General features: G+C 44.9%; 1 protein-coding gene across 10 annotated transcripts in view; it reads right to left on the reverse strand.

Moving 5' to 3' along the window:
• PHACTR1 (phosphatase and actin regulator 1) overlaps positions 1-23,911 on the reverse strand; it is a 522,692-nt gene that overhangs the window by 224,316 nt on the left and 274,465 nt on the right. For 6 of the 10 annotated variants that reach the window (XR_006057296.2, XR_009597749.1, XM_042237253.2 and 3 more), the window contains exon 1: positions 13,313-13,597. The exons of the other annotated variants lie outside the window; for them this stretch is intronic. Coding sequence is in view for 4 of the 6 variants with exons in the window: in XM_042237253.2 (XP_042093187.1) it covers positions 13,313-13,565 (253 nt within the window). In the remaining 2 variants the exon portion in view is untranslated. Of the gene's footprint in view, positions 1-13,312; positions 13,598-23,911 lie in introns of those variants that run through there. 10 annotated transcript variants of the gene reach the window in all.

Raw genomic sequence — 23,911 nt, forward strand, 5'->3', positions numbered from 1 at the left:
ACCGAGCACCCCGATTAACCCATCTACTAGCTGAAAGTGAAAGTGAAGTCGCTCAGTCGTGTCCGACTCTTTGCGACACCATGGACTTAGCCTACCAGGCTCCTCCGTCCATGGGATTCTCCAGGCAAGAATACTGGAGTGGGGTGCCATTTCCTTCTCCAGGGGATCTTCCTGACCCAGGGATCAAACCCAGGTCTCCCACATTTCAGGCAGACACTTTAACCTCTGAGCTACCAGGGAAGTACTATCTACTACCTGACTAGTCCATAATCTCCGCTCTGACCGCTTTTATCCCCAAGTCACAGGCATATTTGTGCACTTAAAAGTCTGGGATACCTACGGATTCAGCGGGACAGCAGAGGACTGCATTCTGAAGAGGCTCCTCCTCCTTGGGGCCTTGGCCCACCCCTCTGGCCTGACGGGAGAGCCTTGGTCTTTTGAGAGGACCAGCCGTGGGCAAGGCACTGGGGTCTCTGGCCTAGCCTTCAGGAGCTTTGCTCTTCTGAAAGCACACTGCTCTGTGACCTGCAAGTCTGCAGAGGGCTCGGCTGGGTGTGCGGGAGGCCACACACAGCCGGAAGCAGATGGCAGAGTCATCTGTTCACGGAGCTCAGGGAAGCCCTCCGCTCTTTCACCTTGAGAGAATGTGACAACGGTTCTCCCAGCCTCGCAAGCTCCTCAGCCTGCCTGGCTTACATCCTTCCACCAACCATCACCACGGACCTCGGAGAGGAGAATACGAGGAGAAAAGACAGATGCAGGCCCTTCATCCCTTTTGAATGTGGGAGCTGGCACCACGGACTGAAAATCACAACACCAACCCCCCGGCCCCCCCGCCGTGTTTTCTATTCTTGAAAAATTTCCAAAAGCCTTCTGAAGATTCTCGAGACCCTCTGGAAAAACAAGCATGATCCGCCTCTCCTTTCCTCACTTTAGCAAGGAGGGAAATCGAGGCCAAGACTGAATTTGTTTGAGGCCAGTTTGTATCGAGGCTACTGGCACCAGGACTTGGGAGCTGGGTTCCCAGAGGGTGCTTTGTTTTCCTAACCCTCCCCTGGAGGCTGCTAATTCCTGCTGTCTGGTAAACACTGCCAGGAATTACACTCTTAGATTCTGCAATAAAAATAAGCCGTGTTTGCTTTCTAAAAGCATAGTGGAAACACTCCCAGTTAAATCTCACAATAATTTATGGCTATGATATTTTCAAAGTAACTTGGTGTCATTTCATTCATGGTGAATTATGTACTTTGAGCGAGTCATACACAGTGACCCATCTACTTATGGTTTAAATGCTAAGTGTCATTCCTATTTGGTCCTCAACGTTTGCTGATAAATCTAATGGTGAATTTCAACAAGTTTCCATCAACAATGTTAGAGACAGATATGTGCTCAGTCGTGTCTGACTCTTTGTGACTCCGTGGACTGTAGTCTGCCAGGCTCCTCTGTCTATAGGATTTTTCAGGCAAGAATACTAGAATGAGATGCCATTTCCTCCTCCAGGGGATCTTCCCAACCCAGGAATCAAACCCATGTCTCCTGAGCCTCCTGCATTGGCAGGAAGATTCTTTACAACTGAGCCACCTGTTAGTTCAGTTCAGTTGCTCAGTCGTGTCCGACTCTTTGCGACCCCATGGTCTGCAGCACACCAGGCCTCCCTGTCCATCACCAACTCCTGGAGTTCACTCAAACTCATGTCCATTGAGTTGGTGATGCCATCCAACCATCTCATCCTCTGTCCTCCCCTTCTCCTCCCGCCTTCAATCTTTCCCAGCATCAGCAGTCTTTTCAAATGAGTCAGTTCTTCATATCAGGTGGCCAAAGGATTGGAGCTGCCTGTTGGAGAGGAAGCAAAGAGGACTGCACACCTGGTCCAATTTCATTTTGAGCAGTTGTCTTTTTTACATAGCTGACTGCTAATGTCGACATGAGATTAAACATTCTTCTTGAAATAATCTGAAGCTAAAGATTTTTCTATTAAAACCCATTTATACATAATGCCATGCAAATCTTCACCCAATATATACATTTTTCCCCAAATTAACTCTACCTTAGGAGGGACCATACATAAACACACACAAAAGAAACCGATACCTATTTGGTTATCCCTTATATATGTCAGAAGCTGCTCTAATAGATGCTTCATCATCTTTATAAGATAAAAACTGGGGCTATATAATGTCCCCAGTTATGAGTTGATGTTTATATTCTAAAAATGCAATAGCCACTCTACACTGTATATCTCATGTAAATGGAGCAGAGCAAAGAACAAGTTTTAAATGGGAAAGCTTCAAGATTCCCTGGTGGTCCACTGGCTGAGACTTTGCCTTTCAGGGCAGGGGGTGTAAGTTCCACCCCTGGTTGGGAACCTAAGATCCCACATGCCTCGGGGTCAAAAAACCAAAACATTAAAACAGAAGCAATACTGTCACAAATTCAATAAAGACTTTAAAAATGGTCGATACCAAAAAAATCTTAAAAAACAAAAGAAGTCAACTGGAAAGCTTTAGGACTCTAGGGCACTCTGAGGGTAGCCCCGCCCAAAGCAGAGCCATCCCCCCTCTTATCTGGTTTATACACGAAGGTCTTCTAAGATACTCACAAGTTTCTTCTTCCAAAGGGTAACTCTCGTCCTTCTATCTCTGGTCTTTACTTTTAGCTCTTGAACACAGATGCTCCTTTTCCTATGTATTCCCTCTTCTGTATTCTTGGAAAACGTTGAAAAACTGACCTAGGCACACAGCCCAGTGACTACAACACTCGCCAGTAATCCAAGTTACATCTATCGTCTGACCACAAGACACTGGCATTCACGTTCATGATTCCGCCTCAAAGACCGGGAAGAAGGATGAGAGGGGTCCCGCAGCTCATTACTTCTGCTCCCCCTGCAAAGGGCGCTGTCAGCTGCAAATATGAAAACCTGTTCCTTTGTCTTCCGTTTTACTTCAGGCGGTGGCGTTCTGACCACAGGCTGCTTCTAGGGCATGAATAATTCATACCATGGCTAACTGGAAATTGTAGCGTACTCTTCAATGTGGATACGCAAATAACAGGGCTCTGGGCCAGGAGAAAGGTTCACTGTGTGTTCATCTCGGGGATGATAAGCTTCTGTCTGGGGACTGTTTGGCTTCTTTAGTGAGCTCGGGAAGGGACTCATGGATCAGTGAGTCACTGAGATTTGGAGATATGCAGCAAATCCATCATAGCACCCATAGCCAAGATCAGCTGCTGGAAACAGCCTTTCATCGTGGGGGAGTAGCCGAGTTCATCGGAGGAGTAAGTTTCCAAACATAAAAACATTAACCACAGTATCTGCTGCATATGGCAGACAAACACTTGCCCATAAAAGAAATAACCCCCAATTCTGCTCTGTGGCCAGCCTGTCAGTGATGGACGGTCATTAACCATGTGGCAGATTGCATTCCTCTCACTGTGCCAGGGAATCCTGGAGCCAACTCTCACTGAGAACACTTTCAGAATCTGGAGGTCTCACTACAGAGCAGCTCCCCAAAATTCCAGCCCAAACCAGGTATGGAGTGTGGTAGGCTGTGACACCCTTTTAAAAGTAGATTTCTTATCATTGGAAGAATTAATCCAGGCTTCACTTTTCCCTCTTCTTGCTCGCTCCTCTTTCTGCTCATAACCTTGGAGCAATACTACTGTTTAAGAAAACCGCCTCAAGAGTAGCTGGTGTGTCACTGAAGACTGCTACTGAACTTGACATTAACACAAAAACGGAGGGAAAGAGGCAAGAGAGGCAGACGGTGACAGTCCTAAAAATGAAAACTAAAGAACGGAGCTTCATTCCCCTCCCAAGAGTCATCGCTGGGGTTACAGCTTGTTTAGAAGCTAATTATTTGATTTTATAATTACTCTTGTGGGTTGCAAAATAATTACCGTGGAGGCAAGTCTCCATGTGCCAAAACAGCAGAGGCGATTGTTCTGAAGTTCACACCGAAACAATAACAGCGTCAAGACAGCATGCTCTTAGGTGGGGATTAGAAATACATCCCCTTTGTCACATGTGCTTGCCTGAAGCCCACATAAAGGTCACGGTGGGGGTGGGGAGTGCAAAGATACTCCACAAACCCAATTCGGATGAGTTGTTTCTTTTTAGGTTGATTTTCACCTTAAACCTGTCCCTCTGCCAACACCAGGACACCACACAGCCTTTGAAAAAGAGTAAAACTGCGGTTCTGGTGAACAATATAGACAAGTGATTAAGTCCCTTTCAATCCTAAGATTAGATGTGTTGTTAAGATGGTCAACAGCAGTACTTCCTAATTACAGGAACCGGAACCGTGATGTATCAGGCGTCAGCAACATTCTTCTGATAAAGGCCAGAGTAAATATTTCAGGGTCTGCAGATCTCTGCTGCAGCTCCTCAACCCAGTAACTGTGTAACAAAAGCTACTGTGGACAGTACATGCACAATCACACATGGATGAGCTCCAGCAAAATTTTATTTACGGACACCGACATCTGAGTTTACTGTAAATGTCTTACATTGTGGAATAGTCTTTTTCTTCTGATTTCTGTCAGTTGTTGTAATTGTAAAGAAAAAAAAAAGAAAGAAACAAAAAACCCTTCTCTGCTATGAAAACAGAGGGCTCACAGACCACAGTTTACCAATCCCTGATGTAGTTGGGTTTCAGACAACTCAGCATCTTCAGGGAGGAGAAATAATGATCTCACAGGTGGAAGAAACCCAGGACAGAGGTGACTCAAGAGCAGGTAGAGGATAGATATCATTATCTCTCTTAATAATCCTCCACGGTGATTATCATCCAAAACACACGTAACTTCCTCTTTTGCTTTTCAATGAATTCAGTTTGTTTTCCATGTTCTTTTCTTCCTGAATTTTCCAGAAGCAATCACTTTCACATTTCATAAATCACTTTAAGAAATGAAACTTCACTGGCTAGAACAAGTAGCCTCGTGTGTGTGTGTGTCTGTTAGTCACTCAATTATGCCTGACTCTTCGACCCCATGGACTGTGGCCCACCAGGCTCTCCTGTCCTTGGGATTTCCCAGGCAAGAATACTGGAGTGGGTTGCTATTCGCTTCTGCAGGGGACCTTCCCGACCCAGGGAGTGAACCCGCGTCTCCTGCATCGGCAGGTGGGTTCTTTACCACTGAGCCACCAGGGAAGCCCAGTCTCCTCTTAGAAGTTCACATCTCAGAAGGAGCCAACCAAGGCTGCAGAGGGCTAGCCCAAGTGCAGCAGCATCAGCGGGTGATGTGGAGGAAGACACGACCACTGCTGCTGTTTCCTCTTCCCTAAAATGGGCACAACAGAATTTTCAGCCCTAAAATGTTCTCATGATTGCAAGGAAATAACACGCGCAAACTTTAAAGTCTAACATAATGTATGTAAGTGTCTAGGTTTTCTCAACTTACTGGCTTTAAGTTGACTGAATCAACACTCTTCTTGACCACCGAATCTCACTTCCTCTCTTAATAATCCTCCAGAGTGACTACAATCCTAAACACAGATAACAACAACCATTGGAAAGATGTAGTGGAATAGGACTTTATCTTCGCTGCTGTTGGGAATGTACAAGGGTGCAGTCACTTTGAAAAAGAAACAGGCAGTTCCTCAAATGGCTAAATAAGGTGTTAACGTATGATCCAGCAATTCTACTCTCAGGTATATACTCAGAAGAAACAAAAACAGGCGTCTACATCAAAACTTGTATGTAAATGTTCAGAGCAGAAGTATTCATCACAGCCAAAAAAATGGAGAGACCACAAATCACCATCTACTGACTGGTGAATAAGCAAAACGTGTCTTATCCATACAATGATTCAGTGATAAAAAGAAATGACATGCTTAGGCATGTTCCAGCATGGATGAACATGGAAATGTTATGCTAAGTGAAAGAAGTCAGTCAAAGAACTACATATTGCCTGATTCCATTCATATGAAATGTCCAGAATAGGGAAGGCCATAGAAACAAAGATAGATTAGTAGTTGCCTAAGGTTAGGGGAGACAAAATGATTGGAGAGATTCACTAAGGGGAGTAGGCTTTCTCTCGGTGGTAATGAAGATGGCTTAACACTGACTGTGGTGATGGATTACCACCTTGTGAATATACTAAAAGCCATCAGATTGTACACTTTAAATGGGTGAACTTTATGGTGTGTGAATTATATCTCAATAAAGCAGCTAATACTCCAATGACATTTTTCACAGAAATGAAAAAAAAAAAAAAAAAACCACCCTGAAACATGTATGGGACCACAAAAGACCCTAAGTAGCCAAAGCAATCTTGAGAAGGAGGAGCAAAATTGAAGGGACACTTCCTGATTTAAACTGTATTACAAAGCTACAGTAATCAGAACAGTATGGTACTGTCATAGAAACAGACGCATAGATCAGTGGAACAGAAGAGACAGCCAAGCAATAAATCCATGCATATTTGGTCAGTTACTTCAAGACAAAGGAGCCAAGAGTATACAAGCAGGGAAGGGCAGTCTCTTCAATAAGTGGAAAACTGAACAGCTACATGCAAAAGAATGAAACTGAATCCCTGTTTTATGACCTACACAAAAATGAAACCATCTTGCCCCCTCTCTGCCATGTCTTAAAACTCTAAACACCTATTCATGTCCAAAATATTCTTACCATTCGTATCAACTACAGGAATGAATGTTGGGGGACGAGCAAATAGGTTCTGATCCTTGCCCTCTCAATAAAGTTATATGTATATATTTTACCTATTGATCTTTTTTTTAATCTTCTTTAGACATATGGGTATATTTTAAGCTATAGATTTTTACAACTATTTTAAAAATATCTTCTCCTAAACTGAGTGAATATTTATAGATGTCAGTGAGTCAGAAAGATATTAGAGCAGAAGGAGAAATTAGCAAAACTACTTACAAGTTCAAAGTCATGCTGAAAATAAGGCAAACTGAATTGCTGGTGCTTGAAACTGTTACTGGGCCTTTGTATGCATGTACCAGAACAGCAGAGTCTTGGTCTTTTGACACTTGCTGCTCAAGGTCCTGAAATGGCCATTCTTGGTTATGAGTGTCAGATCCAGATCCCTTCTCGCCCTGTCCCTGCTTAAGCTCTGTCAGCAACACCATCATAAAACATATACAAATTTGCTTCAATATAATACAGGACTGGGGAAATATGTGAGGAAACTCTTCTGTCCACATTTGCGTGTGTGCAATTTTTCATAACAGTTTCTAACAAGGTAACTCCATCATGCTGCTGCTGCTGCTAAGTCACTTCAGTTGTGTCCAACTCTGTGCAACCCCATAGATGGCAGCCCACCAGGCTCCCCCATCCCTGGGATTCTCCAGGCAAGAAGCTTAAAAATCCCTGTACTACCTTCAGTGTTGCTGACCTAAAACAAATAGACTGCTGCTAACTTCTCCAGCAAAAAGACAGATTCATTCAGGATCAGCAGAGAAATGCACCTGGAAGTCTACAACCTGTGAAAGTCTCAGAAAGGGGGCCACTTTTACAAAAGGGGAAAGGAAGTTGGGAGGACTTAGCCAACAAAGAGTCCGTGGCTTTTCACTGGCTGAATCCCCGCCAGGAAAGAAGAGTCTGTCTTCTCCCTGCTGGGCTCCGCTATCCTCCCAGGGTTTGAGAACTCCCCAGTTTGGTCTCCCAAGTCTATTTCATTGAGACTTCTGTTTATTAATAAATATTCTTACAGTACTCCCTGGATGAAATCTGAACTCCTTCGTAAATTGTACCAAGATTTTCCGATTTCTCTCTTGCCCAAGTCGGGCCTGACACTCTCTACTTTCTGCCTCCAAAACAACACCTGCCCTTCTCATAGACTTTTTAAAACTTCTGTGCGTTTATCTGTCTACCTACCTCCCTGTGCTACATTATAAGTTCTTTGAGCACAAAGACCATACTGTCTCACTGATTTTTATATTCCCAACGCTTAACCTGGCACATAAAAATGCTGCACAAATATATCACTGGAAAAAAATGAAGAATTGCCCCCAAATGTTTCTGGACTACCTCATGTCATCTCCGCCACATTCCACTAATTCTACCTGCTGAACCTCTCCCCGTTTCTGAGCAAGTTATGCATGCACGTGTGCTAAGTCACGTCAGTCGTGTCCAACCTGATGTGACCCTACGGACTCTAGCCTGGCAGGCTCCTCTGTCCATGGCATTCTGCAGGCAAGAATACTGGAGTGGATTGTGCTCTTCTGCAGTTTAAATCATTTGCACATTGTTTTCATGACAAGGCCTTCCTTCTTTACCTGAGAAAACACCTCCATTAGGTTCTTGTCCAAATATCACCTCCTCCAGGAAGCCCTCCTGCCTTACTCACACAGTTAATGGCTTCTTCCCACTTAGCCATTTATTTTCCTGTTGCTCTAAGATCCAAAGGCAATAGCTGGTTATTGTACCTATTGGTATCTGCAAGGGTCCATCACTTTCAGCACACACGCTGCTAATTCTATAATAAATGTTTAAGAGAATCAATCAATAGCTCGGAGGAATTCAGTCCACCCTCTGTATCGCAGATGCAAAACCCACATATGTGGAAAGCAGATTGCATTTGTTGCCCTAGGCCATTTTATACAAGGTACTTGAGCATCCCTGGATTGTGGTACCCATGGAGGGTGCCTGAAACCAATCCCCTGCAGCTACTGAAGGATGACTGTATATGATACTTTAACAGAATTTGAACAGCCCACCTTTGTTAGAATTTCAAACCTGCTTTATACACCCCTTCCTAACCCCCCACCAAGTCCTTCTTCACGTCTCTTCACTACTGTCTCAGCACATGCCTTTCTTTTCAGGGTTCCAGCGTTTATACACCCTGCCCAAGTTAGAGCCTCCCAGGCCCTCCCAGCTTTACGGAGGCGGATGCCCATCTCTAGCCCTTGCTTCAGGCCATGCCTTCCATAGTTCTCCCTTTGCCTCTCAGCATCCTTCGGGCCCACATCGATAGAATTCTCCAATAACTACTTCATCCAGCTGTTTACGTTTCCTCTTCAAGATCTCACCTTGCCTATCTTTCTGATTACTGACCAAAAAGTGCTCAGTCATTGTAAATTCAGACGTATGCATGAGCCCTTTCATCCAGAACGAACAGGCCATGACTGTTAAAACTCTAAAACCACCACAGCAGAATAATTTTGAAGTGCACCAACGCTGAAGGGGGCTCTTCTCCAATCTCACTTTTCCTTGCTTTTATTAGAAAGATATGTTTTCACTGTTAAATACAGAGTAGAATTGGTGCTTTCATCTTGGACCCAATCCAGGGATGTTTAATTACAGAAGAGACTAAGGAACGCACAATAGGAGGAGGAAAAATACAAGACAAAATTGAACTTGGCGGTAACAATACAGATGATAGTGATCACAGCTAATATTTCTCCAGCACCTTCTCTCGCCAGGCACCATGTGAAGTGCTTCGTACCAACTATCTCATTTAATCCTCACAACTCCATGCAGTAGATAGTATCATGGTGTCCTAAAGTCACCCAGCTGGCAAGGGGAGGAGCCATTATTTGAAAACAGGCAGTGAGGTTCCAGGAGTCAGCTCTGGACCACTATTAGAAATTTCTTGCTTCATCAAGGGACAGGTACTGTTAGCAACCCCAACACCAAACGGTTGGATCTCGGGGGACTGCTCACCTCTTCTTTATGCACCTCAGTTTCCTCGTCTGCAAAAGGAAGGATTTGACCCACAGAAACTCGTAAAGCACTGCTTTCCAAAAGGCTGTCTTATGGAATGAAACTTACGGAGTAACTTAGAAGTATTAGGACAAATTGTTTTTGTTCTAAAAGTTCACACTGGAAGCCATTAGAAGACACGTTAAATAATTCTAATCCCCAAAATAAAGTTTGGAAATGCATCTAGTAAGTCACTGGATTAGTGATTTTATGTACGAATATTTGAAGAATAGAAATCATATTTAGTGAAGTGAAAACAACCTTGAAATATTGATCCATCACATGTAAAAGTCATGGAGTAGCAGTTACAATCAATGTCTTGCTTCCAAATCTACTATTTTTCATTTGATTGCTTTGTAAATAGGCCACTATAAGACAGAAGTTTCAAAATATTTTTAAAAATTCTTCAAAATGTTTTATTTCTATTGAAATTATATCTTAATACACAATTGTTCATGGCATAATTCTATAATTCCTCACTAACAGACTCAAAAGTAATTCAAAGGAGAAAAGAAAACATGTATGAAATTATATACAGCATAGATCCTAGATTTCCCCCCAGAGTTTTTACCTATTTGTAAAATCAAATTCTCCTACTGACTTCCAGTAAAAGTTCAGTGGTAAGGAAGCTATGTCTCTTGGAGCTTTACAACATACAGAACTTATAATCTACCCATCTAAAAACTTCTCCCCCTCTATTCCTACTAATGACAACCTCTCTAAGTAGGAAAAGCAGGTAAAATTAAATATGCTGGGGAACTGTACAATTCCTTTCAGCTCAGTATCTTAATAAACCTGGCTTATCAGGACTGTACATGTATATATCACAGGCATATTATACACATCAGAATACTTAATTTCCTACACTCAGTATAGGTGCCATAAAAAAAAATAATCAACTTGAAGGCACAGTGGGAAGCACTCCAGTTTCAAAGACAGACAAGAATTTGAATTTTTTCTACCATTCACCCACTTGTGGCCTTTACACTGAAATACTATGGTAGCTTGTTTCCACATCTAAAAAATGGCTTCAGTATTGAACCAGAACAGCAAAAAATTAAAGAAACACAAACTACCTTGGGCCATTAAAGGTGAACTACATTCTACAATTTTAAAAATCATTTTCTGTTTAAAAATAAAGTCAGCCAAATATCTTTAGTTCTAGTCAGTGAAGACCAGGAACTCAAAAAAAAAAAAAAAAAAAAAAGACAAACTCTTAAGTAAAAGGGCAAGCGCTGAAATGCAATTTCACTTTTTACATATGTTCACTGAGCCAGGGATCTTTTTTTCTTTTAAAGTTTATTCTCTATCGGCCAAATAGTTTTATAGATTGTCTTTAGACTGAGTTATAAAAATGTTTAAATATATCCTATATATGAGGAAGTTAAGATTGAGCCTCAGTGGGCAATATCTCTATAAAATTCTCCCCGTGTAAAATTTCAGGTAAGGACTTTCCACTTGGACCAGAACTTTCCTTGGTGGCTACTAAATGACCTCCCTGGTGCTGAAGGAGAAACCTAACACATTTAGGGTACTGGACACAACACAGGCACACTCCACCGTAAGAAACGTCCTCCTCTGTCGAGTCCTACCGAATCTGTTGGCCTTACTACAGTCTTTACTATACACTTCCATTAAAATAGCTGGCTCTTCCTGGCATGCACGAACAGATGACTCAAACTGAAAAACAGCTGCTGGAGAACTTCACTCACAGAACCTCCACCCAGGACGATGGATGATTCAAGGTCAGTCTCGGCAGAAAGTGAAATGTATCTGAACTTCCTTTCCTTCACAGCGGGCAGTGCTGCTTTGGGTTCTGGCAGTAAAAGGAGAAGGGTGAAGCTCCTGACTTCATTTTCTCAGTGACTAAAGAAGTGTACCACACACACTGGAAGGCAGGATTAGCCGGGGGAGAACTTGGCAGAAATTAAGCACCCCCACATGAGGTTCCCCCTACACAAGAATCCTTTGAAATGAAAGGCTTTAGTCCCGTCAGGTGGTGTGTGAACATCCACAAAGACAACTCCGTAACACATTCTGGGGCATTTGAGGTTGTGGAGATGATCGCAAGCAGAGCATCGTGTTTGTAGTCACACACATGAACCCATATCCTTCAGTGTGGGTACAGACCTTTCCTTACTGCAGTAACATTCAGAGATCCTAATTTAAATCAATTCCCCAAGGTTGTGGAAGTAGCCCATTTGGGAAGCAATTCCGTCAACAGAATGACTCATTTAATAAATATTTTAGCGTGCATCTCACGCTCTATCATAGTAGACAGTAAAAGACTGGCTTTAGATGATCTCACTAATCCATTTATATATCCCATAGGTGTCATCAGCTTATAGGGTAACCAAAGGACCAAACGCATGTCAGTGTGTGGATATCCTCCCCCAGACCTACCAGGAGTGCTGCCCCTGTGCTGTGTGCCTGCCTTTCTCCAGCATGGTTTTCCTCCTGGATGCCTACTGCCATCCAGCACAGCCTCTCTTGCAGTTTAATCAGAGAAAAGTATAATTATGCTAGCAGGACTCTTAATTTTGAAACGACATTAGCCAAGCCAGTCACTTCATTACGCTGCACTTCAGAGGCCAGCAAGAAACCAGAGAAAGCCCTAAGTAGTAAGTGTTCTTACAAAGGGAACAAGCGAACCCTGCCTGGGGTTGGTAGCAGAAATCTGCCTGCCCAAGCAGGTGTGTGCAGCGTCAAGCCAGGCAATGAGCTTCAGCCTGGCCAATAGCTAATGCTTTCCCTGCAAAACCCCGCTGCCTGAAACTTTTTCCAGACCTTCAGGGGCCCTCCGGAGTCAGCTCTGTGAGCTGCTTCCAACTGCCCGGGAGATGCTGGACCGTTACACAGGCGCGCCCACAACTGCAGAGCTTTCTGCAGTTTCTGCCCGCTCAGGACTCTCCCTCCTGCTTGGCTCCTTCTGCCCGGAGTCGCCGAGGCCCGGTACCCTTTCACCGCCCCGCTCGGATCGGTTTGGGGGGAGCTCTTTAGTTCGAACAGGCTCACCTGGAGAGAGCCGCTGCCGTCTCTTCCCCACCTCCCACATTTGGCCACTAGGCATCATTCCAGGAGGGACCAGCACCAGCACTCCAAAAACCACGGCCATGTTTCACTCCGAACGGACATCATTCCACAACTCCACAAGTCTCCAGGGCGCAGGGCGCTGTGGCCGAGGCCAAACCACCTCTCCAGAGTCAACCCACCCGACGCCCACATCTGTAACGCTGCCCAGCAGAGCTCACATCCTATCATAACGCAAGGGTGAGAGAATACCTAAGAAGCCCAAAAAACTAGGAGAGCAGGTGGAATCGTCTCTTGAAAGCTAATAATGTTGCCCCTTATGAACCCCCTAAAGCGCCACCTTCCCAAATCCCAGAGTTTCCCCTTTAACGGTTTCAAACCCCTCGTCTGGGGGGAGCGTTTGCATCAATGGTCTAAGCACGGATGCGGTCCGGGTTTGGCTCTGGGCAGCGCTCCGCAAAGTGCCGGCTGGGCGGGCGTCACGCCCGGTTAGAAGGAGGATGTCCCCGCAGTTCTCCGGGTAAAGCCGCCCGCGGCGCCCCCAAACTGGGACCGGCAGGGCCGCCTCCTCTCCTCCCGCGTTCGTCGCCGCCCCGACGCGCCCCGACACTCACCGTCCCGGGCGTCCTCCCCACGACTGCAGTTGCTGCAAATGTGTTTGATCTCCTTGCCCAGTTGACAATGGATCACAAAGGACACGTTGTTGTTGTTGTTGGGGGCGGGCTCCTTCAGGGGCTTCATCCTCAGCAAATAAAAAGCTTTCCTTTTGGGTCTCTGGGCGTTCGCGCCTGGCACCGCGCCCACCCTGCAGCGCGGCGAGCGGAGCGCAAACCTCTCTGGCTCCGCGGCGCGCGTGGGCTCCGCCATCCGGCCCCCGGGCGCCCCTGGTCGGGCGCCGCTCCGGCCCCCGCGCGCTGCCCCTCGCGCCCCGCCGCCTGGCCAGCATGCCCCCGCCACGCCCCGCAACCCGCGTGTCAACTGCCGCTCGACCGTGGCAGGGTGGATCAGAAGAAGGCGCCGAGGGGGTCTTGACCTTGCCGACCTCCCCGCCTGAGCCAATCGGGATCCTGAGGCCGGAGGAGGGCTTCCGGAAAGCACTCCCTGGTCCCACCTAGGATGCTGCGCCCCCGCCTCCCTCGGGGCCTCTTGCGCTCATCCTCGCCGGGCAGCCCCACCCCTCTGCGCGTCTCAGCACCAGCCACTGGAGCCTGCCGGGTTTTGCAGCTACCTTCACTCTCTCGAACTGCAGGGCAGAACGCCAACCTCCCCCCGCCCCCCGTTTCCTCCAGCCTCTTGCTGCCTATTGAAAGCAGGATGGGCCACACCGAAGGCCGCTGTGTTGGGAGCCCTCGAGGTGCACGCGCCTCTCTGGGGCCAGAACACGTTACCATTCTCGGGCGGATCCGCTCCCCATCCCCCCCCCCCCCCCCCCCCCCCCCCGCCCCAAGCCCTTGACTTTTCACTGGAGTCGACAACCTGTTACAACGGAATTGATGTTTTCGCATTCAACAGAAATTCCCTGACCTGAAGAGGGCCTTACACCCAAGTCATTAAAACTTCAAGAGCGAAAAGGAACAGGAAAGGTTGCTTTCATCAATCCTCAGAAACAACAACTTGGAACTTTGGGATCCTAGCTAATTTGGGTGAAGATTCTCCAGCTGAGTTAGCACAGTTAGGCTCAGCAAGGCAAACGACATCAACTTGAGATCTCTAAAGAAAAGAACAGTATCTTCAAGAAGGCAAATCTATGGCTCAAGAATAGTAAGAGCTACAAGTTTATCCAGGCTTTGATCTACCTGTTTGTTGTTGCTGTTTTTTAAATGACACTATATCTATACCATAATCCTGACTGCAGGTATCATGAATCCTACCTCACCTTTTACAGAGCTAACGCTAAGAGAAGCCTCACAGCACAGTCACCTTCTGTGTTTATTTTAAAAAGAGCCTTTTCGGCCCCCAGCGGAGAGATCCTGGTTTAGTAGCTCAGTGAAAGGACCAGGAATCTGAACTTTTAACAAGCTCCCAGGTGATCTCGATACAAAGCCTAAGTGGGCAAATGTTTTTACAGCCAGGTGTGTCTGACTCCAAGCTTGTTTTTCCCTCCACGCCCCATTCCTTGTGAGCCCTTGTCCTCTTTTCTGGCCAATGAAAACAGTATCAGCTAAAGGACGCGCTACCACCACCCGCTGTTTCCAAGAACTTCTCCAAAGTGAATTTCATAATAACCTGCGTCTTGAGCGCATGCTCAGTCACCGGTCCTGTCCAACTCTTGGCGACCCTATGGACTGTAACTCACCAGGCTCCTCTGTCCATGGGATCCTCCCGGCAAGAATACTGGGGGGGCTGCCATGCCCTCCTCCAAGCGATCTACCCCGACCCAGGCAGGGATCGAACCCATGTGCCTCCTGTGGCTCCTGAATTGCAGGTGGGTTCATTACCACTGGGCCACCGGGGAAGTCCCGCCCGGTTGTCTTACACCACCGCAAAAGACAGGTCACTGGGCAAATTCTCGACACATACAGCTCACCTCATGGGGAATAGGGTCCACCACCCACTGGGGATATTGAATTACTGTGTTATAATATGGTTCTGATCACACCAGCTCTCCCACTCATTTATACTACTTCTCACATGCAAAGCGTTCTGTCCAAGTCAGCAGATTTAGAGCTTCATCTGCATTCTGTATTCAGGAACACCAGGTGTCCAGCTGGCATGGTCTGCTCTAGAAGGAGATGTCAGGGAATCCTCAGTTGGAGTTCTGTTCTCTTTAATTATATCACAACCCAGTCTCCCCTAGTGCCCAGTGGGGCTTTCAGGGACCTCTCCCTTCTCACCTGGATTACCAGTCAAATCAGCTACAGGTAAATCCTAGTTTCTTTCCCTGTCATATTCATATCACATGGTCCCTGGCTGACTAATAGCCTTATCTTGGAGGTGGCCAAGGGCTTTTCAGGTGGCTGAAAGACTGAAGGCTGAAAGTGTTAATCGCTCAGTCATGCCTGGCTCTTTGCAACCCCATGGGCTGTAGCCTACCAGGCTCCTCTGTCCATGGGATTTTCCAGGCAAAGAAACTGGAGTGGGTTGCCATTTTCCTTCTCCAGGGGATCTTCCCAACCCCAAGATTGAACCCGGGTCTCCTGCACTGCAGGCAGATTCTTTACCGACTGAGCTCCAAGGGAAGCCCTTCCCAGGTGGCACTAGTGGTTTAAAAAAAAAAAACAACCCACCTGCCAATGCAGGAGACGTAAGAGACATGGGTTTGATCTCTGGTTTGGGAAGATCCCCTGGAGGAGAGCATGGCAACCCCCTCCAGTATTCTTGCCTGGAGAATCCCACAGAGGAGCCTGGCGGGCTACAGTCCATGAGGCTGCAAAGAGTCGGACAAGACTGACGTGACTAAATACGCACAGAGGTGGCCGAGGAGCCATTTGCTCTACTGGAGGAGTGTACGAAGGAATTTATTGCATTGTGTTATGGGTCAATATTTGTTATTCTCTTTTTCAAATACTCGATCCCTCTCCCAAACTGTGTCACCTCTTTAAGTACCTTCTGAGCAAAAAACACAGCTTTAAAAAAAATTTTTTTTAAAAATTGCAAGCCTTTTCCACCTTACCCTCTGCCCACAGATCAGAATAACAGAGCTGCACAAACTCTGCCTGGTCTTGTTAAAACAGTGAAGCCCACAGCAGTCTTTTCTCACTGAATATGAAACCAGACCCAAGAGCTCAAGTGTCTCTATCTTAACTGACCAAGTTATCAATACATTGTAGTAGAGAGAATACTGACATGACCGCCAGCTTAGTCTCAAGGTGATGCTCTGCAGCTGTGGGGGCTCTTTATTCAGGTTTAGCGTGTAGAGGCCTAAGGTCTTGTTCAGTGGTTCCTTTTCCTAAACAGTCTACCCTGAGTTTGAGCTTGTAACTATGCTGGCCAATAATGGTATCAACTAGCTGCACATGGCTGCTGCTGCTGCTAAGTCACTTCAGTCGTGTCTGACTCTGTGCGACCCCAGAGACAGGAGCCCACCAGGCTCCCCCGTCCCTGGGACTGTCCAGGCAAGAACACTGGAGTGGGTTACCATTTCCTTCTCCAATGCATGAAAGTGAAAAGTGAAAGTGAAGTCGCTCAGTCGTGTCTGACCCTTAGCGACCCCATGGACTGCAGCCTACCAGGCTCCTCCATCCATGGGATTTTCCAGGCAAGAGTACTGGAGTGGGGTGCCATTGCCTTCTCCGCTGCACATGGCTATTTACACTTAAATAAATGAAAATGAACTGAGATTAATTTTGGTGCCTCGGTTGCACTAGCCACACTTCAAGTGCCCAACAGTCACATACACACGGTGGCTACTGTATTAGATGAACAGTGGTAGGACGCTTTCATCTGAGCTGAAAGTTCTATCAGACCTTACTCTTCTCAGAAGCTGCTTCCCAGATGGCTCGGTGGGTAAAGAATCTGCCTCTAATGCAGGGGAGATGCAGGAAACGTGGGTTCGATATCTGGGTAGGGAAGATCCCCTGGAGGAGGGCATGGCAACCCACTCTATTATTCCTGCGGAGAATCCCACTGACAGAGGAGCCTGGTGAGCTGCAGTCCATGGGGTTGCAAAGAGTTGGACAGGACTAAAGCAACTGAATACGCACTTCTCTTAGAAGATGTATGAATGTTTGTGTCTCAGGCTGAATTTGGAAGCTGAGACGCACAGTCGTTTATTGTTATAAGAGAAGGTGGGTAGAGAGGGGACTACCCACCTCGGTGCTGCTGGAAGAAGATGCTGAGTGTGATGTCTGCTGGCACCCCCTTTTCTCTGACCCCTGGAAGACAGCATAACAGGAGTGCACACCCATCTGGCATTTTTCTTGATCCTGCTCTGTGCCCTGAATGCCACCTCCGTGAAGCCACCTTCTGACACCTATTACTCTAATATCCCTACAGCTCTTGATGCCAGGACACGTCTTATACAGAGTCTGTGTTAGTCTCATCCCATAAGACGAACCTGTGTTTAATTAGGATCCTTGTAATTATGGCTCAGCTCTGTTGCTGCCTTTGATAATCATCTCCCTGCATTGACAATGAGACAAAATGTTCATGCTATGGCATTCTTGGAAAAATAGATAGTATTGTGGGATTTTATTTTTTTTCCACTTTTAAGAGGAAGGAAAGAACCACTGAAGGGAAAGATAGTCCAGAGCATTTCTATCACTTACATCAGGGTATCTCAACACAGAGCCAGTGCAGCTTGAGTGAGATGTTCACCCAGATGATCTAAATGGGAAAGAAGAAACGCAGCCTGTCATGCTGTACCCCAGAATCTGCATCTGAACAGGACCGCCAGGTGATTCGGGGGCACTTTAATGTTTGAGGAGCACCAGCCTGGGAAGAGTATTAACTGCCTACCAGTGGAGAACACACTTTGGTTCTGGAGAGAGCGGCGGACAGGACCCTTGAGCTTGCAGGGCTTAAAACAGAAGGGAAAGAAAAGTGAAAGTGTCTAGTCGAGCAGTCCTGTCCAACTCTGCGATCCCATGGACTGTAGCCCACCAGGCTCCTCTGTCCATGGGATTCTCCAGGGAAGAACACTGGAGTGGGTTGCCATTCCCCTCTCCAGGGATCTTCCTGACACCACGGATCGAACCTGGCATCTCCTGCACTGCAGGCAGATTCTTTACTGTCTGAGCCAGCTGAGAAGCCCTAAGAGAAGAGAGGATGCTCTCAAAACACAGGCAGCTGAAAACTCATGTGTAAATTTGTAATTCGGAGCAGCCATGGAGAAATATGCATTTGCTATCTGACTGGGAGCCGTGGGTAAAGGGAGTGCTGCAGTGATGAACATGGCAGAGATGGGGCTGACGAGGGAGAATTTCCCTGGGAAAGTTGATCTGCAGCCGTTGGAGGCAGAGAGGGGGTGGGAGAGGTTGTGGCAGTGAGGAGAAAACAAGCTCACAGGCTAGAAGGAGTTCACGGTAGGTGTGGGGTCAGGCTGGTGGGAGACTTACACCCAGCAAGGCAGGGCCTGAAGACTGAGCTTTCCAGGAGATCTCACCAGGATGATGATGTGACGTCAACTGCGGACATTGAAATTCCATGCCATCGCTTGGAGCCGAGATTTTGTTCCGCTTTCTGCTTGTCTGTGCTCCATCCTACTTTGAACACTTAACAGCTCTTAGGCTCAAAGGCAGTCAGAATCAAAGTTAAGGGTAGAAATTTGGAAATGCTCATATAATGCTTTAACTCTTATGAAAAAGAGAATCGAAATACAAAATAGTAATGTTGATACGAGGCAAAGCGGCAGAATCATTCAAAGAGAGGTGTGTGTACTTCGAAAAATAGTACTACACATATTTGATGTAAGAAAAGATTTTAAATTTTTTTTCTTCCTCAATGTTTTTTCTTTGATTTGAACTCAACCTTTTTGTTAAATTTTCTTCCTTTCTTGTTCCTATCTTCCCTATAGTGTGTTGAATAGTGGCCCTCAGAAGGTATGTCCATGTCAGGTTCCTGGAACCCGTGAGTTGATGTTATTTAGAAAAAAGGTTCTTTGCAGATGTCATTAAGTTAAGGATCTCATGCTAAGGATATCTTTTTGAATTACCTGGGTGAATCCTAAGTCCAGTGGCAAATGTCATTATAAAAGACACATGGAAGACAGACAGAACTCTTTTCCCAAACAGCAGTTGGACAAATGTCTGTTGTAAGCCACTAACTTTCTGACAATTTATTACAGCGGCCCTAGAAATCTAATACACTCCCTAATTATTCACTCACATATAAGAAGAGCCTCTATAATTTTTCTCACAGAATGGCATCTATTTTTTCTAAGTTTGATCGAAATGTGTGCTATGTTAAAGCCAGCGTTGTAGGCTAATCTACAAAGTACACATTTAAGAACAGCATTAAAAATTGCTTCCAAATGGTTCACGAACGCAGAATTGTGCTACACTACTTCTGTGTTTGAGTGTGTGTTGTTTTTGTTCTTGAGTTTTGTTTTTATTTTGGCAGATGCTGGAATGGAAGCATGAAATGGAATGTGTCATTTAAGAGAGGGCTACAGCTTCCAGGCTTTCTTATATTTAGCATAAAGCATTTATATTCTGAGCAAGAAGACGTGATCAGAGCTTGCTGTTGGGAGGCTGTGGAAATTCTTTAGGCGATTCAGTCATGTATCAGCAGAGCTCACATGCAGTTCTTGTGCACTGGTACAGCTGTATGGATTGATTATGGCTGGCATCTGTTCTAATAGGCCTTTTTGACTCTTGCAACTCTAGTTATTAAATATTTTGAATGTCATTCCTGCAGATAAAGGTTAGAAACCAGCTGTACAATTGGCAAGCCTTGATTCTCCTCATAGAAAGGCTTTCTACCACATGTTTTCCTTCAAACTGTGTTTTAGAACCCATAGCAAAAGTTCTTTTGGCCCAAGCTTTTATCTTATTATTTCTTAATCCAGCCTGACAGGTTTTTGATAGATGAGCCAGGGAGTGGTCATTGGACAGTAGGTTTGAAGCAACAATTTCATAGCTGTTTTTAGAACTAACGTTCTTAAAAATATAATTGAGACATCTGAATGATGTGAGCAGTTTTTTGGTGTGTTTTTTGTTTTAATTTTAGCCAAGAATTTGCTGTTTTCTTCCTCCTAAAACTTTGACTAGAAAGCAATTTTACTTTTAGGGTTGCAATAATTATGCTTACTAAGGGTTTGTTCTGTGCAAATTGTGAAAACACTTGGCAGATAACAATGTGATGGGAAGGGGCGTTTGGAAGCAGTTACACAAAACAGGTAGAGAAGGAGGTAACTGAGGGGAAACCATCTGAGCAAACTCCTGTAGTTTCTTGATAGCAGTGTTATCTTGGAATGTTTCTTTTCCTGCGTTAGCATAAATGGGAAGAGGACTGGCATGCTCCAGTTCTTTTGCCCAAATAACAATCTTCTCCATAACAGGCCCGTGCTTTGTGGCCCGTGAATAGAATTTTTATGACAGTGATTAAAGACGGCAGGAAATTTTCTGCAAAGTCTTGTCTATGTCAAGCATCTTTAAAATCTCTATTGCCAACGGTTAAGGAAGGCTCTTAGTATAAATTTCAAAATTTGGGATCGAGTATTCCTGCTTATATCCATGGTAAAAAAGAGGATAGATTTGGTAGAGGTTGTGGGTTATTAAAGATTAGTAAATGAGAGGTCTGTTGTTCCAAACTATTTAGTTTCTTTACATTTCGCCTCAAATGACAAATCCCATTTAAATTGAGATTTATAGCCTTATACACATATCCTTTGGAGAAGGAAATGGCAAGCCACTCCAGTATTCTTGCCTGGAAAATCCCATGGATGGAGGAGCCTGGTAGGCCACAGTCCACGGGGTCACAAAGAGTCAGACACGACTGAGTGACTTCACTTTCACTTCACACATATCCTTATGATTTGCTTTCTGAATCAGGTGAATTCTGGCAGATTTAGATATTTCTGGATATTTATTTTATAGTCAAAAAAGCCCTAGAGAATAAAGACATTATAAATATAACATGGGTGTGTTTATATTTCAATGAAATAAAATAAAGTCCAGCAATAAAGAAACGACTGCTTAAATTATAGTAGGTATCTAGCACGATGCCACTAAAGTAATGCGTTATATTTAAACAAGTTGACTTGGAAGGATTTCCACGATGCACTGTTAATAAGAAAATTAACATTCAGAACTGACCATAATACTGTCTCATTTTTGTAAAACAGATATTGTAGGCATTAATATTGTTCTCCAAATATTTCTGATCTCCTGTCTTCTGGTACGTGGTAGAGCTGCAGTCTGTACGTCTAGATCCCCTGGAGGTGGGTGGAACCAGGTGACCAATTCTGATCTATGTGTGATAAACTGAAGTTCAAGGTGATGGCTGCCGCTTCCCTTCGGGTTCTGGAGTGAGCCAAACCCACCTGCTGACACACCAGGCTCATGAAGTTTGTGAAATGAACTTGTGTTGCTTTAAGCCACCGACACCTTGAGTTTTGTTTGTTTGTTTTTTTACTGAAGATTAATCTAGCCTATCAAGACTAATACATCAATGACAAATGTGTGTGTAGCTGTGTGGGGATGCATTTGTATATTATAGATCACCTTATTTAATCATCACAGCAACTCTGTAAGATGGAACTATTATTTCCATTTTATGCTTCAGGAAACAGAAGCGCAATACAATTAAGTAAATTCCCCGGGTTATGCAATTAGCATTCTGCCAAGGAGAAATCAGATCCAAAGTATGTTTAATGGCCAAGCACACCTCTCCTCCTCCAACCATCCCACTGACATGCAGAGAACTGCTAGGCAGTTTTTCTTCAGAGGACCCTCAATACTATTTTAGGACAGAAGCATATGGCATCATGAAATCCAACCAAGAAAGGTTATGAGACTGCGGGCACAGGACACAGAAACCTTGCCTGCCATGCAGCACTTAGCTGCTGGTGGTAAAGAGAACAGGGGTAAAAATAGGATGCACAGAATCTTATCTATCATTTCTACTGGCACATTCGTGCCCTTTCAATCTTGAAAACAGACAGCAGCTGATACTCACAGTTATCCTTTTAGGGCAGGTTGGTATTAACAGTGTAGTGAGCCCCTCCGGGCTGTTTGACAAAAGCTCACAATCAGCTTAATGATAATTGGCCATTAGGACAGAGTCACAGTTGTGTTTGTACAGAGCAGGTGCAGGAACAAGGTAACAGGATAACGTACCACTGGCAAGAAATGCAGGTTGGCCCTTTATCCAAGTGGGAGAACTTCAGTTATACATGAAACATCACTGAGTGTGCGGGGGTAGCTGTGAGTAGCCAGCGATGGGGAGCTTGTAAGTGGGTATCGCGGGTGTATAACTGTGTAACATGCAAATTACTTCTCCCACGGAAGAGAAGATGGTCTAATTCACTGAGGGAAGCATTACAATACGCACTAAGACTAGTGAAGTGAATGATCAAAAGGATATCTTTGCTTCTAACAAGCCAGTTTGTACTCATTTTCCCAGTGCGCCAAGATCATGTCATCTCAGGAGTTCCAAAACAGTTTAAAAAAAAAAATAATAATAGGGAAGCCTGCTGAAGAGGAATTCTATTTATTTCTATACATTTTATGTCAATAGAGCTTTTTCCTTTGTGATGCATATTTTATCCATACAAATTATTGTATAATAACAACAGTTCGTTGCCATCTTACATGTAAGAGGGAATTTATTTACAGGAATGGAAGGGGAAATTAAAAAACTAAGAAGAGTCTAAAGAAAGGATCATATTACAGTGTGCTATTGGGACTTACTGGAGGAGGGCATGGCAACCCATGCCAGCATTCTTGCCTGGAGAATCCCTGTGGACAGAGGAGCCTGGCAGGCTACAATCCGCAGGGTTGCAAAGAATGGGACATGACTAAGCGACTAAGCTCAGCACAGCACAGCACTGGGACTTAAGAACAGAATAGATGCACAGTATATACAGATAAAGGTATGCTTTAAAACCCATTCACTCAGTGTCACAATGATTATTTTGCCAGGGAAGACAGTCCATTGCAGGCAGGGAGGCAGAGAGGGACATGTCACTTGGTGAGCTTCCAGTGTGTTTAAGAAACTCTGCTGGGCTTTTTACTGATGGGTATATTAAATGTTTATATGTATGCATTTATTTGTAGAATGTATTTACCTAATAATAAACTCCAGTATTCTTGGCTGGAAAATTCCATGGACAGAGGAGCCTGGTGGGCTGTGCAGTCCATGGGGTCACCAAGAGTTCGACACGACTGAGCAACTGAGCACACAAATATATTAAATATTATCTATGAAAATTATGTCACATAAATTATATATATGTATTTTTAACTAAAAAAGCATTGAGTCTTGACAATAATTCTAAAGGTTGAGGTGTTCTGACCACCACCTGACAAGAAGGCAGAGAGATTAAAGAAGTGGCCCAAAGCTGTTGGATGTGGACAAGGAAGAGTCCAGACCTGAAATGAAGGCAGATCTTCCCATTCAGAGACCAGTCACAACCACGATTTCATGCTACTGTCCAGAAATTTGCACACAGGAGAGAGGCTATATTGAAGGTAAGAATATCTTTCCAAGCCAACCTTGGAAGAAATTCCTAGAGGACTGCTTAAAGGATGAAGGGCAAACCTGTAACATTTACTAGGATCTACTGATTTACAAATGAAGTAAATCTATCTTTCCATTTTATGGATTAAAAA

This window comes from Ovis aries, chromosome 20 (genome assembly GCF_016772045.2).
Source record: "Ovis aries strain OAR_USU_Benz2616 breed Rambouillet chromosome 20, ARS-UI_Ramb_v3.0, whole genome shotgun sequence".
Lineage (NCBI taxonomy): Eukaryota > Metazoa > Chordata > Mammalia > Artiodactyla > Bovidae > Ovis > Ovis aries.